General features: G+C 35.9%; 1 protein-coding gene across 7 annotated transcripts; it reads left to right on the top strand.

The window, feature by feature from the left end:
* The first annotated feature begins 145 nt into the window (after positions 1 to 145).
* Positions 146 to 9,398, top strand: LOC131158284 (ABC transporter I family member 1). Of its 7 annotated transcripts, none has more exons than XM_058113042.1 (3): positions 178 to 449; positions 607 to 651; positions 8,159 to 9,398. In XM_058113042.1, the coding sequence occupies exon 3, from the start codon at positions 8,302 to 8,304 to the stop codon at positions 8,989 to 8,991; it is 690 nt and encodes a 229-aa protein (XP_057969025.1). In that variant the 5' UTR covers positions 178 to 449; positions 607 to 651; positions 8,159 to 8,301; the 3' UTR covers positions 8,992 to 9,398. The 7 variants fall into 7 exon arrangements, with proteins under 7 accessions (XP_057969029.1, XP_057969028.1, XP_057969023.1 ...); XM_058113047.1 differs by having other exon boundaries at positions 181 to 372; XM_058113044.1 differs by having other exon boundaries at positions 190 to 383.
* The last annotated feature ends 4,210 nt before the right edge of the window (positions 9,399 to 13,608 follow it).

The raw sequence follows: 13,608 nt of genomic DNA, 5'->3' as shown, positions 1-13,608 counted from the left end.
TACAGAAAATAATTTTTTAAAGTTACGAACACTTTTCTAAAAGTATTAATTTACTAATTTATCTATTAGTAAAATTTTCGTTTTTATTTTTATTTTAAACTTAGTAAACCTTTTATAAATAATTTTAAAAAAATTATTTAAAAATGTCTTTTCTTTTCATGATCGTCAATAGAGATTATTAATTATATATGTATCGGCTGCGCCCTGCGAGGAACCTCTGCTCCTCCACCTCCGGCGCCAGACAGCAGGAACTTCGCCGCCGCCGTCTGCCCTTTTTCTCTCTCTTTCCCTAACCGGCAGTGATGTCCTGGTTTTTCTAACCGTTTACCTCATCGCTGCTGCCGCCTGAAATGTATCTCTCTTGAGTCCAAGGTTTACAAGATGTGTGTGGAAATGCCTCAAAACTGTTCGTTAAAATGTCTGAGTGATAAATCTAAGTCTGAAATCATGTAATTTATCTTTTTTTAAAGTTATTATTCTGTTTTTATTTCTTTTAGAAGGAATGAATCAAAATAGTTTGTTTAAATGCCTCAAATCTGCGTATCTCTGTCCTTTTAGATTGTTGGTTGTGTTCTTAATTTGTGGTTCTTTACGTTCTAAATCCAGACTGGCTCACAAGCATGCAATCATTCTTCTTCTTGTTGCTTTTAGGTAAGTTCTTAGTTGGGCTGGATTTTCTTATATTCTTAGATACACATGTATATAAAATAATTCCAACGACTGATTCTTGTGCATTTTTAACTGACATTTGGTTGTTATTTTGGTGCTTTTTTTTTTCAGTCTTTTTTATTTCTTTTCTATGCACAAAAGCCATGGCTGTTCATGTTTTGCTACTATTTCCAATTTTTTTTGAAACTCCAACTCGGCTGTTATCTTCCTTATATTCTTCCTTTTGCTCTTAGGTAAGTTCACCTTAAATTATCCTCTTGTATTATTGGATAAGTTGGGATATAGTTCCAATGCCTCAAAGTTGTTTGTTAAAATGCTTATCTTATAAAGGTACATCTTAAATCATGTAATTTAATAAAAATATTTAATTTGTTTTTGATTTGGCTTAAAGGGAATGAATCAAAGCAGTTTGTTTTTGAATGCCTCAAAACTGCATCCTCTCTTATATTATGGATTGATGGTTGTGTTTTTAATTTATTGCTCTTTACATTTTAAATGCAAATTAACTCATGAAGGCCACCTTCATTCTTCTTCTTCTTCTTCTTGGTGTCGGGTAACTTCTTAGTTTGGCTAGATTTTCAGCTTATATTCTTGGATAAGCTAGGATGTAGTTCCAATTGTTAGTATTTCATGTTTCAATTTAAAAAACATATTTTGTAAGTGAGATAAATACGTGCTATTAAGTAGCTGCCATTTTATTTAATTAATTATGTGATTCTAGTTCAATCGTTATATCTGTTTTTTTTTTTTTAATTACAATTTTAAGTTTATATTATTTATTACAGCTAGAAGTTTTTTTAGTTTAGCCTATAAAAGACGTGTTCCAGTCTAAACAAGATTTAATAAATATTCTTCTATTCTTTCCTTGTTCTCTTCTCTTTTGACATTGTTGGGTAAACGGTAGTGTGCATCTCCTATATCTCTAGTGTTTGTGAGTGCACACAAAACCGAGCCTGTTGAGTAATGATGGAGGTTGTGCGCATAGTGACTATATGCACCAAGATATGCTCTCCATGGGCGCAAAATTGACTTTAAGGACAATGGTCCTTCTATGCCTTGATTTCCAATAAGTATATTTTCTTTTATTATTATTAATTTATTAATATATATTTTTCCCTTCTATTATTTTTCAGCACCAATAACTGAACTTTTTTGTGCATTTTAATTGATATGTGGTTTTTTTTTTTTTTCTATTTTCAGTCTTTGTTTTCATTGCACAAAGGTGCTCCATGGCTGTTCTTGTTTTGGTACTATTTCTTTTTTTTTTTTCTTTTTGAAACTCCAAGTCAGTTGTTATCTTCGTTATATGCTTCTTTTTTTTTTTCTTAGGTGTGGGATGAGTTGGGATATGGTTCCAATGTCTTGAGATTGTTTGTTAAAATCTTTAGCTTATAAATTTAAATTTTAAATCATAAAATTTAAATTCTTATTAGGGTAAAATACACTAACTTCTAGGTTGGTAAAAAGACATGGGACCTGCCTTGAGGTTTCAAAAATCCTAGGACCTCCACCAAGGTTCCAAAAATTCTACAAATCTCCATAGAGGTTTGTCGAAAAGACAAACTTTCCCTTATATTTGGCGAAAAACAAGCCTTTTGAGGGGTATAAATGTCTCAAAAATCAAAGTTCAAGGGTGGTCTTTGGAATTTTTGAAACTTTAGGGAGGTGTGTGGGATTTTTGAAACCTCGAGGGAGGTTTGTGTCTTTTTTCCAAACTTCATCAGTGTCTTTTGCCCTTATTATTGTTATTATCCGACACATAACCATGTGCAATATTTCATTTTGGCTTCAAGGCATAATAATTCTTCAAATTTTTTATATGGGTACGTGGATTTGAAAAAAGAAGAGTGACTTCAATAATGCTTTTCTCATCTTATTTTCCTTTAGCTTCATATTACTAAGATAATATTTTCTGGTTGATGCACATCCTACAATTGAATAACATGGATTATATTGATGACCAATATTCTCATCTGCATTTGTGATGTTCTTCTCTTCTGCATTTATGATGTCCATCAGACTAAACCTTGTTCTTCCCTCATCCTCGGACATTATTTGGCTACACATACCATTAGCCCCTTGTTCTTGCTTCCTATATACCCCTCCTTTTGAGTGCCCATTTCAGATTTTGTCCAAAATTGTACTTGAATGGAAAATAACATGTAAAGATAAATAATTTGATAGGATTTATGGGGTTTGTCTTGGAGGCATCCGGGGCTGCATGATGGAACCCAGAGTCACTGGAACTGTTTGGAATGTCCAAAAGCCTAGAGTCCACAAGATAAAACACGTCTCATCAATTATTCAAGTATCACCTTTGGAAGTTCCATGTATTTTCAGATGTGCTCTAGTTTTTGGTTTTACAGCACTCGTGCAGCTGGCTGGGTCATCTTGAGCAGCAACATACATGTGAAATCCCAACAAGTTGAAAACATGTCTCTCTGGTTTTACAACAACAACAACAACAAAACCAAGCCTTTCGTCCCACTAGGTGGGGTCGGCTACATGAATCCTTTTTTGCCAATTTATGTGATCATGGACAATTTCTTTTGACAAATTCAGGGCTATTAAATCCTTACTCATTATCTCATTCCAAGTTATATTAGGTCTACTTCTACCCCTTCTACTACTCCTCGCAATAGCTAACCTACTCTTCTTTACTCGTGCACTATGTGGCCTACGTTGCAAGTGCCCAAACCATCTAAGTTGCCCCTCCCTTATCTTATCTTCTATAGAGCTATGCCTAACTTGCTAAAAATATGTTCATTTTTTAATTTATCTTTCAGTGTTATACCATTCATCCATCTAAGCATTCTTATCTCAACAACTTTCACTTTTTGGATATGTTGTTTCTTAGTTGCCCAACATTTTGATCCATATAGCATAGTTGGTCTTATAGCCATCCTATAAAAATTTTCTTTTAATTTTTAGGGTATTCTATCATCACAAAGCACACTTGAAGCACTTTTCCACTTCACAACATTCTTGTAAATCATTTTGGTGTTATGCCTTTATCAGTTTTTTTATGGCACCCGTTGAGGTTTCCATTTTCTCCATCTAAATTCTATTGGAAATCATTTTTTAAACCATAAGGACATTGCTCAAAACCCCGTGTACTCTCTACATAAAACATATCCCAATTTGGGAATACCTCAAAATTCAGGGCATGATAACCCTTAAAATTTCCATTTTCCCAAAGAGAGTTCTTTAAATTCATTTATGGTGTTATTCCTTCAAACTCCATTAGGACTTGAGCTATTTTGAACCTTTATTGAGCTTCCTCTATTTAATATCTCTAGGTTTCCTCCATATGCCCCTCCCATGTTGAAGGTTGACATGATCTCTTTCATCCTTTCTGCCATTAATATCATCCACCATTTGATTAACATCATGACTTTGAAATCTACGATTTGTATCAGAAAGTATCTGTATAATAATTATCTCACTTGAAGGATAGGAATATTAAAGTTTTTAGTAGGACACCCCTCTGCGCTTGCACTTAATTAGCGTCTTCGGAGAACATCCTACTAAAATAAATTAAAAAGAAATTGAAAAAAAAAAAAAGCATGTTTGCATTATTGTTTATTTTTTATAGCTAAGAGTAGTTATGGCTGTCCCTTTTTCATCAGCAAAAAAAACACATTATTAAGAAAGATAAATAGTGAACATATCTGCAGCGAGGAGTAGCCAAATATTGACACCCACTTGAAGCCAAGTAAATCAAGAGAACCCAAGTGAGGTGTACAAAAGACATGCATCAAATAAACCAAATACATCTAATTAGGTAAGGTCCAACATAAGAGACTACAAATCCAACCAGATGTAAGCCCAGACTCCAGAGCACCAAAGCCAATTCTGTAGGAGGCGAACCAAGTGATACAGCTGACAGATTGTTGAAAAGAAGTAAAACTTTGCAACAAACAATACCAGGCTGGAAGCCAAGTGGAACCTATACAACACAATCCTAATTACAGAAAATATTGATATATATGAACTTGTCAGCCCAAAATTTTGCTTATTTGTAAATAGAATTCAACTTATTGTTGTGAAACAACACAATCATGATGGAGAAAAGCTTTAGAATCTAGAATTTTTAGGATAAATAGAAATAAGACGGAATTTATAAAATCTATTTGCATTCATGGTACGAGGAATATTAGAGAAAAGATTAAACTTGATGATCAAGAAATTAATAGCACCACTAGATTTAGATACCTTGATCTATTGTGCTAGATAATGGAGAAATTGAAGAAGATGTTATGTATAGAGTTAAAAGTTAAAACTGGGTGGTTGAATGGAGAAGTGCTTCGGGTGTGTTGTGTGATTTCTATCCTAAAAAGTAAGAGGAAAATTTTATAGGACGACTATAAGACCAGCTATACTATATGGATAAGAATATTAGAAAATAAAAACAACATATCCAAAAGTAAAAATTTTCGAAATGAAAATGCTAAAGTGGATGAGCGGTAGGACGTTAAAAGATAAATTAAGGAATGAACATTTGCAGTAAGGCACAACACGTATCAAAGATAAGATAAGGGAGAGACTATTCAGATGGTTTGGGCATCTACAATGGATGCTAGTGCACCAGTAAGGGGCAAGCCAGTTATTGTTAGTGGTAGTAGAAGGGGTAGGGGTAGACCTAAACTAACTTGGAATAAAATGGTGAATAAGAATTTAATAGCCCTCAAATTGCGGGAGGAAATTTCCCACAATTGTGTTAATTGGTGGAAAAGGATTCGTGTAAATTGTTGTTTTTGTTATTGCTGTTGTTGTTAATCTTTGTGTGCTGATTTACTTGTACAAGAAACTCTGAATTTGTTTATCACCTTAACCAACTGAAGTAATTTAAATAAAAGTCATTTCTTGGTTATAATATTTATAAGAAACTCTGCCTCACAAAAGTTATTGCATGAATAAAAGAATTATAATTGACCTCGTGTTGCACAAAATTTGGTGGAGAAAAAATTGCATCGGAATTACTTTCTAGGAGTTCAGTTAGATATAATGATCTGGAAAGTGAAAGTGATTATTTTTTTAAACTTCAGCTGAGTCAACTAACCACCCTAGCAGAATACTGTACGCTGAACAAAAATTTGAATTGACAGGCACTTGTTGTTTTTTTTTTGTCCCCATCATCTGAAGTGATTATATAGTTAAATAGCTACTGAAAAATGAAAAAAAGTCTTGTCCTATCCTTCTCCTCCTCCTCCTCCTCTTCCTCTCTCTCTCTCTCTCTCTGCTATAGTTGCACATTACTTTCATGGCCATGAGGATAGAGTTGCTGCCCTTCTACAACCTGCAATTCCAATTTTTCTAATGGAAGATTATCCGTCACCTGTAAAACTCTTGCACATCAATCAGATATTTTCAGCTAGAATATGGGCATTGCGCATACTTGATTGGCTTTAAAGTATTTTAAGTTTTGAAAAGGGCTTCTGTTTTAAATTTTCTCCTCAGGCTTTTCCACCAGCAACTATTTATATAATTTGTAGGTGGCTGATTTGATAATTTTTGCATGTTTGTGTAGCTATCCAGTTTGTTATACGTTTTGGGTAGTCTTCTATTTATATCTGCACTAGATTATTTGTTTCTTCTATAGATAGTCATATTTTTTTTTCTGAGTTTCTGCTTTCTCCCTTTCTTCTTCTCCTTCTTTGAATATATCAGATGATTTGGATCTTTCTTATGAATTTCCATTGGTTTGGATCTCCTCTGAAACCCACTTTAGGAGCTTGCACTTGCTTTTTGTCGTTTTGCCATAAGCCTGGCAAACTTTGAGCCATTCAGTTTACATGATTCGGCATTTCGTTAGCTGCATGCAGATTACTGATGTCTTATGCACTCTTGTTACATTTTTTCCTTGTGTACACAGTATCGGAGCCAACTCTGCATGAGATGAAATATATGACTGGTTTGTTGGTTGGTTTTCCGAGGTGTTGAAGTTGGGGATGGGCTTGTAATGCTTGGTCCTTGGTTCTTTAGATGCATGCTCAGGCTCACTATTTTGAGCTGTATAGGTAGCTTTTGAAGGAAAGTAATTTTTTTAATTTTTATTATATGGTACAAAAGTAAGTTGGGAAGTGATAATTGATCTAAAAATCAGCTTGGGTACATGCTTCAATAAACTTCCCCTAAAAACAATTTAGGTTCAAATCAATTTTCAACTCCTAAAATGTGCCTCACCAACTAAGTTGTCAAAGGCTAATCTAAAACCAATTTTGTGCTATGAAATCTTTTTTTATTTAAGCTATCCTAAACGGGCACTTTATTGTGTGGCTTCTGGCAGACTGTCAAGAAAGCAGGATAAGATTCGATTTTAGCTTGCTTTACATTAGGAAATGCGAACAAATTCTGCATTATTATGTGTGGATACAGAAAGGCTTAAAGTTGTAAGAGGAAAAACACACATACCTGTGGGTGGGCAGGTGTGGATGTCTGTGTGTATTTGTGAGTGGGCATGTTTTGGTCATATGATCCAGTTAAAAATTGTTCTCACACGCACAAAAGTAGTGGTGGCTAATTCAGGTTGGTTTATGGCATGTGGAATATCGAAATGCCTTGCTTTGGTTGTCTTGTTGGCTTGCATGCTGCATGGGCTCGATGTTGATATTTTTGTTGAATTGTCATAATGCATAAATTTTTGTCCTCTTTCTTGTTATGTTTTCTACTTATTAGTGGAATGACTTTCTTATTTTAAAATTTTCTTTGGAGTTACTTTATGCCCATTGAATTGCTTAGAAATCTATCCTAGTAATTGATATAGATCAAGCAGCTCTGCTTAAGCATCAATGCTATCATGGTATCACCTGATACCCTGGGCAGTCCAGCAAGGCAATTATGCGGCCTTGTGTGTCATTTGATGGCATACTTCCTCTGAATTAGGTTGAACCCATAAACTCTGCCTTTTTCTCTGTCCAGATAGAGCCCTGGAAGTCCTTTCAGTTACAACTACTGATATTGTACTTTGATCTCGTGTTGAAATTACAGTTTGAATATCTAGAAAGATATTTTGGCTCTGCATTTAATTTGACCGCAGGAATTGTTCTTCCTTTGTTTTCTGTTTGATGGACAGATGTTATCACTTCCTATATTTTTTCTCTTACCTGGATTTGTATATTTTTTTGTGGGGGGGAGGTGAGGTTCTCATTTCATTGGTTAAAGTGCTGATTTTCTGACTATCAATTTGTTTGAAATTATCACTCATTTGAATTAATGGGAACAGTGAATTATCTTGTGTTTCTTCCCCCCCCCCCCCCCCCTTCTCTCTTGGTAGGGCTCTAGTTTTTCCTCTTGCTTTCTATTTGATCTTTGATGGACAGATACTGTCATTTATTGTGTTTTGCTTTTATCTGGATTTGTGATTTTTGAGGGGTTTTGTTCCATTGATTAAAATGCTGATTTTTTGCTTATCTCTTCCTTCAAATTCATCACTCATTTGAGTCAATGGGAAATGTGAATTTTCTTGTTTTCTTTATCATCTTGGCAGAGATCCAGTCGACTTTGCAAACATTGGTTGTGATTTGGGTTTGATTCAGCGGAAATTTGATCAACCCCTAAAATCTGAATAGCTAAATCTTCCTCTGCAATAGCCCAGACAAAATCCCAAATTTTATTTTTTCACCCCAGTCAATGTCTCTCCGAAAACCACCGCTCCCTCGGATTCTCCTCAATAATGTCTCTTGCATGAGGAATGGGCAACGGATCCTGCGACACGTAAATGTATCTATTCATGATGGGGGAGCGCTTATCTTAACTGGCACTAATGGCTCAGGAAAATCCACCTTCCTCCGAATGTTAGCTGGGTTTTCCCGGCCTTCTGCTGGTGCTATCCTCTGGAATGGTCATGACATAAAGGACTCCGGGATTTTCCACCAGTACAAGCTTCAGCTCAATTGGCTTTCTCTGAAAGATGCCATCAAAGACAAGCAAACAGTTCTTGACAATGTGCAGTGGTTCGAGGTTCTTGAAGGGAAGCAGGGGAAGTCCCTGCCCGCTCTGGAGTTTATGGGACTCGGAAGATTAGTAAAAGAGAAGGCAAGAATTCTGTCAATGGGTCAGCGGAAAAGGCTGCAGCTTGCAAGGTTATTGGCAATTGATAGGCCGATCTGGTTGCTTGATGAGCCCTCAGTTGCACTGGATGACGACGGTGTGAAGTTGCTTGAACATATCATCAGGGAGCACCGAAAGAAGGGTGGGATTGTGTTTGCGGCAACTCATTTGCCCATAGACATTGAGGATGCCATGCAGTTGAGGCTGCCGCCTAGGTTCCCAAGCCGGATAACTCATTTAGACATGCTTGATCGAAATCTTGAATTATAATGTTGTGCGGATACTGATTAGATGTGTACTCAAGTCAAGTTAGCGCAATGGAATTTTCAAAGTTGGCTCAACTCAGAAGTTCTAACCTCAGAACCTGATTAGTTTTGAGTGTCCTCGTGAGTAGTAATGTGAAACTTGAACTCATTTCTCCAAGGTACTCAATTGGTTTGAACTCGGCTTGGTTCTTCAAGTTACAAAACAAGTTGTCCTCAAGGAGCTTCTGAGGTAGCTCGAGTCATTTAAACCCATATACCCGATGCTGTAATCCCAGCTATCTGTGAACTAATTAGAATTTTTCCTTCGTAGATTTGGAAGTCTTCTTTGTATTTTGTTCTTACCTCATTTTTTTTCTTGCGAGAGCTTGTGCTTCACCAATGGATGGCTAAGTTATTGTTAATATTAAATAATAACTTGTCTACCTCTGCTACGCGGCAGAAAGAAAAATGAATTAAATGAAAGATGAACTTAATCAAATGAAATCAATTTGATAGGATATATAATTTGGTTCATAATAGAGCATAAACCTTGTGCCATGTTTGTATGTTTTAAGACTAAATAGAACTGAACTAAAAGGACAAAATTTGTTTGTCTTACAATATCATATATTGTCAGCTGTTTTGATTGTACATTATTAGTTGTGGAAAGAAGAGGTAATAATAAACTCAGCTAGAAATAGGTAAAGAGTAAACTTCAGAGTACCTAATAATAAACTATAAGAAGAAAACAACTTCGAAATACCTAAGGTAGTGTTTGAGCGTATGAATTTCGGACCTTATATTTAGATAAATTTCAATATAATTTTATACATTATTTTGTCCCATTCGTGCACATGAAAAATGCTAACGAAAAAAATAAAAGATTAACTCTAGATAATACCTATAATGACATGCATTATGCCGAGGAAAGCCTATACTCAATTATAAAAGTGTCGTAAACTCTTTTATTCTTTTTTAAAATGCAATATCAAATTAGAAACAAGGGAAAAAAATCTTAAGGAGATTCTAAAATATAAATATTTTTTCTAAAGGAGTAGGAAACTAAACAGTTAAGAATCTGTAGTGTAAGTGAATTTGCTTGTGTAATGTGCTTCTTATATTTTAACCTAGTTAAATAAAATATATAGATATTGTGTCTGCTTCACAATATATCAAAAAAGGGATTGCCAAGGAAAACCTGTTAGGGTATGTGTCCCCCTGTAAGGATATGTGTCGTAATGAGAACCTATAAAAACATATGTTGTGGTGAGGAGAAACTATAAAGACATCAAGGAGAACTTGGAATCAATTTTTAATGTAGATGTATGAACATAAGGAGAATCAGTATAAATACATGTCACGTCGAGGAGAACCTATAAAGATATGTGTTGTGCTAAGAGAGATCTTGTAAAGACGCATGTTTAGGACAAATATTATGGACTTAATTTTAATCTAGATGTATGGAGGTGGTGCAAACTTTCTTATCCTTTTTGAAAATGTAATACTAAATTAGAAAGAAATGAAAAATCCTAAAAATATTTTAGAATATGAATTAAAATATTGTAATAAATAGAAAGGTCTCAATATAGGGATCACTAAGAAAAACCAATAGGTTGAAAAAAAATAAAAAATGAAATCAAAAGCAAGAACCATAATAGGTAAATGGGATCCGCAAATGTAGAAAAGAAAAGAGTTCAGATTTTGTTGTGTTGTTTACATGTGAATCCATAGCCCCCCTCCATGAATAGTGGCTACCTCTCCGCCTAGCAATTGTCGTTGCTTTGTAGCAGTTAGAAGAAATTTGCAAGTTAGAGAGAGAAGCTCTATCCTCTCTCTAGAGAGAGGCGCTTGCGGATTGAGGGTGTGGGTCTTGGATCGTGATTGTGTCGTGGATCTGTTTTGGATTTCTGGATCGTGAGATAACCGAAGATCTCTGGGTGTATTTTTGGCTTCATACAGATTGTGAAGAATTTTTGGGTGCTAGGGAATCTGATTTGGGTTCCCGCCTGATGTGAATTTGAATTTTTTGGAACTTCTGGCAGAAATGGCTGGTTGTTCGAAATCCTGGGTTCAGATTGCTATGAAAAACAAGGAAGGGAGAAAAGAGATGATAGTAGATGCCTTGAAATTTATTGAAACTAAAGGAGGTTGTAGGGCACAGTGGGAATCAAAGAAAGACTCGAAAATTATGGTGGAATACGAAAGGTTGGAGGAAGAAGCTTTGAAGAGGTTCCAGGAGATGCGTGGGTCTCTCCCTCGCACATCTCTCCCTGATATGCTTCAGAGCAGTAAAGGAGTCAGAATCTGAAAATGAAGCTATGAATGTTCCTATTGATACAGAAAATGGGAACGAGGAGGATAATTATGAGATGAAGGGTCAGAAGGAGAGAACGATTGTCAGGAACAATAAAAGGGTCTCATGGTCGGATCTTTTTGCGAATAACAGGAACCCTAGCTACTGTACTGCTATCCCAAAATTCCATTCCGATGGGGGAGGAGCTAGATTGGAGATTTTTTATCTTTTGAGACCAGAAGATTCGTATGGAAAGTGCCTAGTAGGTTATTTTGTTAGGAAAATTCCTGGAAGGGTAGAGATCAATGTTGTGGTTAACTCCTGGAATTCAAAGGTCACTTACATTAGGCACGAAGATGGCTAGGTGGTCGTCAAGTTCCTGATTGAGGATGAACTCGAAGATGTTCTACAAAAGGCTCCCTATGCCATTCGTGGTAGTACCCTTTTTATGAAGAAGATGCCTAAGCAGTTCCAATTTGGCTCTGAACACAAGACAATTTTACCGGTTTGGGTGAAGTTAAATAATCTTCCTTTAAAAATGTGGAATACCATGGCCCTGGGGAGGATTTGTTCTGAATTGGGAAGGCCGTTATGTGCTAATAAGCTTACAATTATGAAGGCCAGGATCTCCTATGCTCGTGTGCTGGTGGAGATGGATGTCGCGAAAGACATAAAAAACTCAGTGAAGGTTTTCCTTCTTGATGATGAAGTGATGGAACAGGAGGTTGTATACGAAAACCTTCCAAGGTTCTGTACTTTATGTGAACATATTGGCCACACTGTCAACTTTTGTGGTCTCAAGAAAGGTAAAGCTGTAGGTGCTAAAGCAGGTGAATATCAGAAATCTGTTGCAGTGCCTACTGAGATGAAGGGTAATGTGAAGGGGAAAAATCTGGCGATTGATGATATGGTAAAAGATGGTAATGACTTATTTGTTCAAAGGAGGTCTGGTTTTGCTGTGGATCCTATTTGTCAGTCCCATGTGCCATCGAGCTGCGGGCCTATGGGGTTAGTGCATTCTATTCACCAAAGTAGCAAGGTGTGTGTTCTATTCCCTAAAACAGTGTTTGAATGTCATTCCAACAATCTGGTTGTGGCTGATGGTTTGGAATCACAGATGAAGAAAATGGATCGTAGTAAATCCAATGGTAAGATATAGGAGTGTATTAAGGCTATCCCTTGTGGTGATGAAGAGAAAAATGTGATTGATGATGGTTGTTCCCTTGAGGTACCAGATGGTAGGGATGGGGGAGTGACTGATAATTCTGTTCGAGCTCTTGATCCCTGTCAAGATGAACACCAGCAGATGGTATGTAACGACCCGGATTTTAAATGAAATTTAAATAATAAAGAAAGGGAAATTGGGAAAAAGAAACGGAAGGAAGCTGCCAAGCTTCGTCGACGAACACAGGGTTTTGTCGACGAAGGCTTTAAGAATTTCGTCGACGAACATAAGACTTCGTTGACGAGAAAATACCGAGAGGGGGAAATGAATCGACTGAATTTCGTCGACAAAATTAACGAGAATTCGTCGACAAATCTTGCTGTTCTATAAATATGGGAAATTCGAAATTTAAGCTTCTTAAGGAAGCTAACACACTCTCTCTCTCTCTCTCTCTCTCTCTCTCTCTCTCTCTCTCTCTCGGTCATCTCTCCTTCTTTCATTGATTTCGGGCCAGATCTTCGCCGACGCTCCTGGCGGAGTTCTCTCTGAATCTGCTGGAGCGTATCATCGATGAAAATAAGGTGGAAACCATCCCAAATCCAGGGTAAGGCTTAATACTCAATTTTTGGATTTGTGACAGTTGAGAAAAGTGTTTTATGCGTTAAAATATTAAAGTTTAATACTAGGAGTTTTCATTTCCAGGGGTGTTGATTGGGAATGTAGGAAATCATCCCTGAGTTGAGGTAAGACTTTTAAGCCGAATTTGACTTAATGGTAGTTATAAGAAATGTTATACTCGTTGAAATACTAAAGTTTAATTCTATGAGTTTTCATTTTCAGGGTGTTGAGTTAAGAACCCTGCGGGTGCGGGGAGGATTTTCTTAGAAGCTGTTTAGGAATCAGGTAAGGGAATAAACTAAACTAGTTTCTGTTTTTGAGAAAATGCTTATATATATATATATATATATATATATATATATTTATCATTTGATTTATGGAAAATGTATATGTTTATATATATGTTTTATATTTGCAAAATACTGTGAAAATGATCGTATGTTGAATATGTGGAAAATCTATTGTGTGGCATGAGTAAAAATGTTGTGAAATACTGTTTCTGGGAATGTGAATGATACGGATTTTTATGATGAAAAACTGGCGTACGGGCCGAGATTTTTATGTGA

The sequence above is a fragment of the Malania oleifera genome, chromosome 6, assembly GCF_029873635.1.
Source record: "Malania oleifera isolate guangnan ecotype guangnan chromosome 6, ASM2987363v1, whole genome shotgun sequence".
NCBI classification, from domain to species: domain Eukaryota; kingdom Viridiplantae; phylum Streptophyta; class Magnoliopsida; order Santalales; family Ximeniaceae; genus Malania; species Malania oleifera.
The sequence above is the reverse complement of the archived record's forward strand: the minus strand, read 5'-3'. Positions and strand labels throughout refer to the sequence as shown.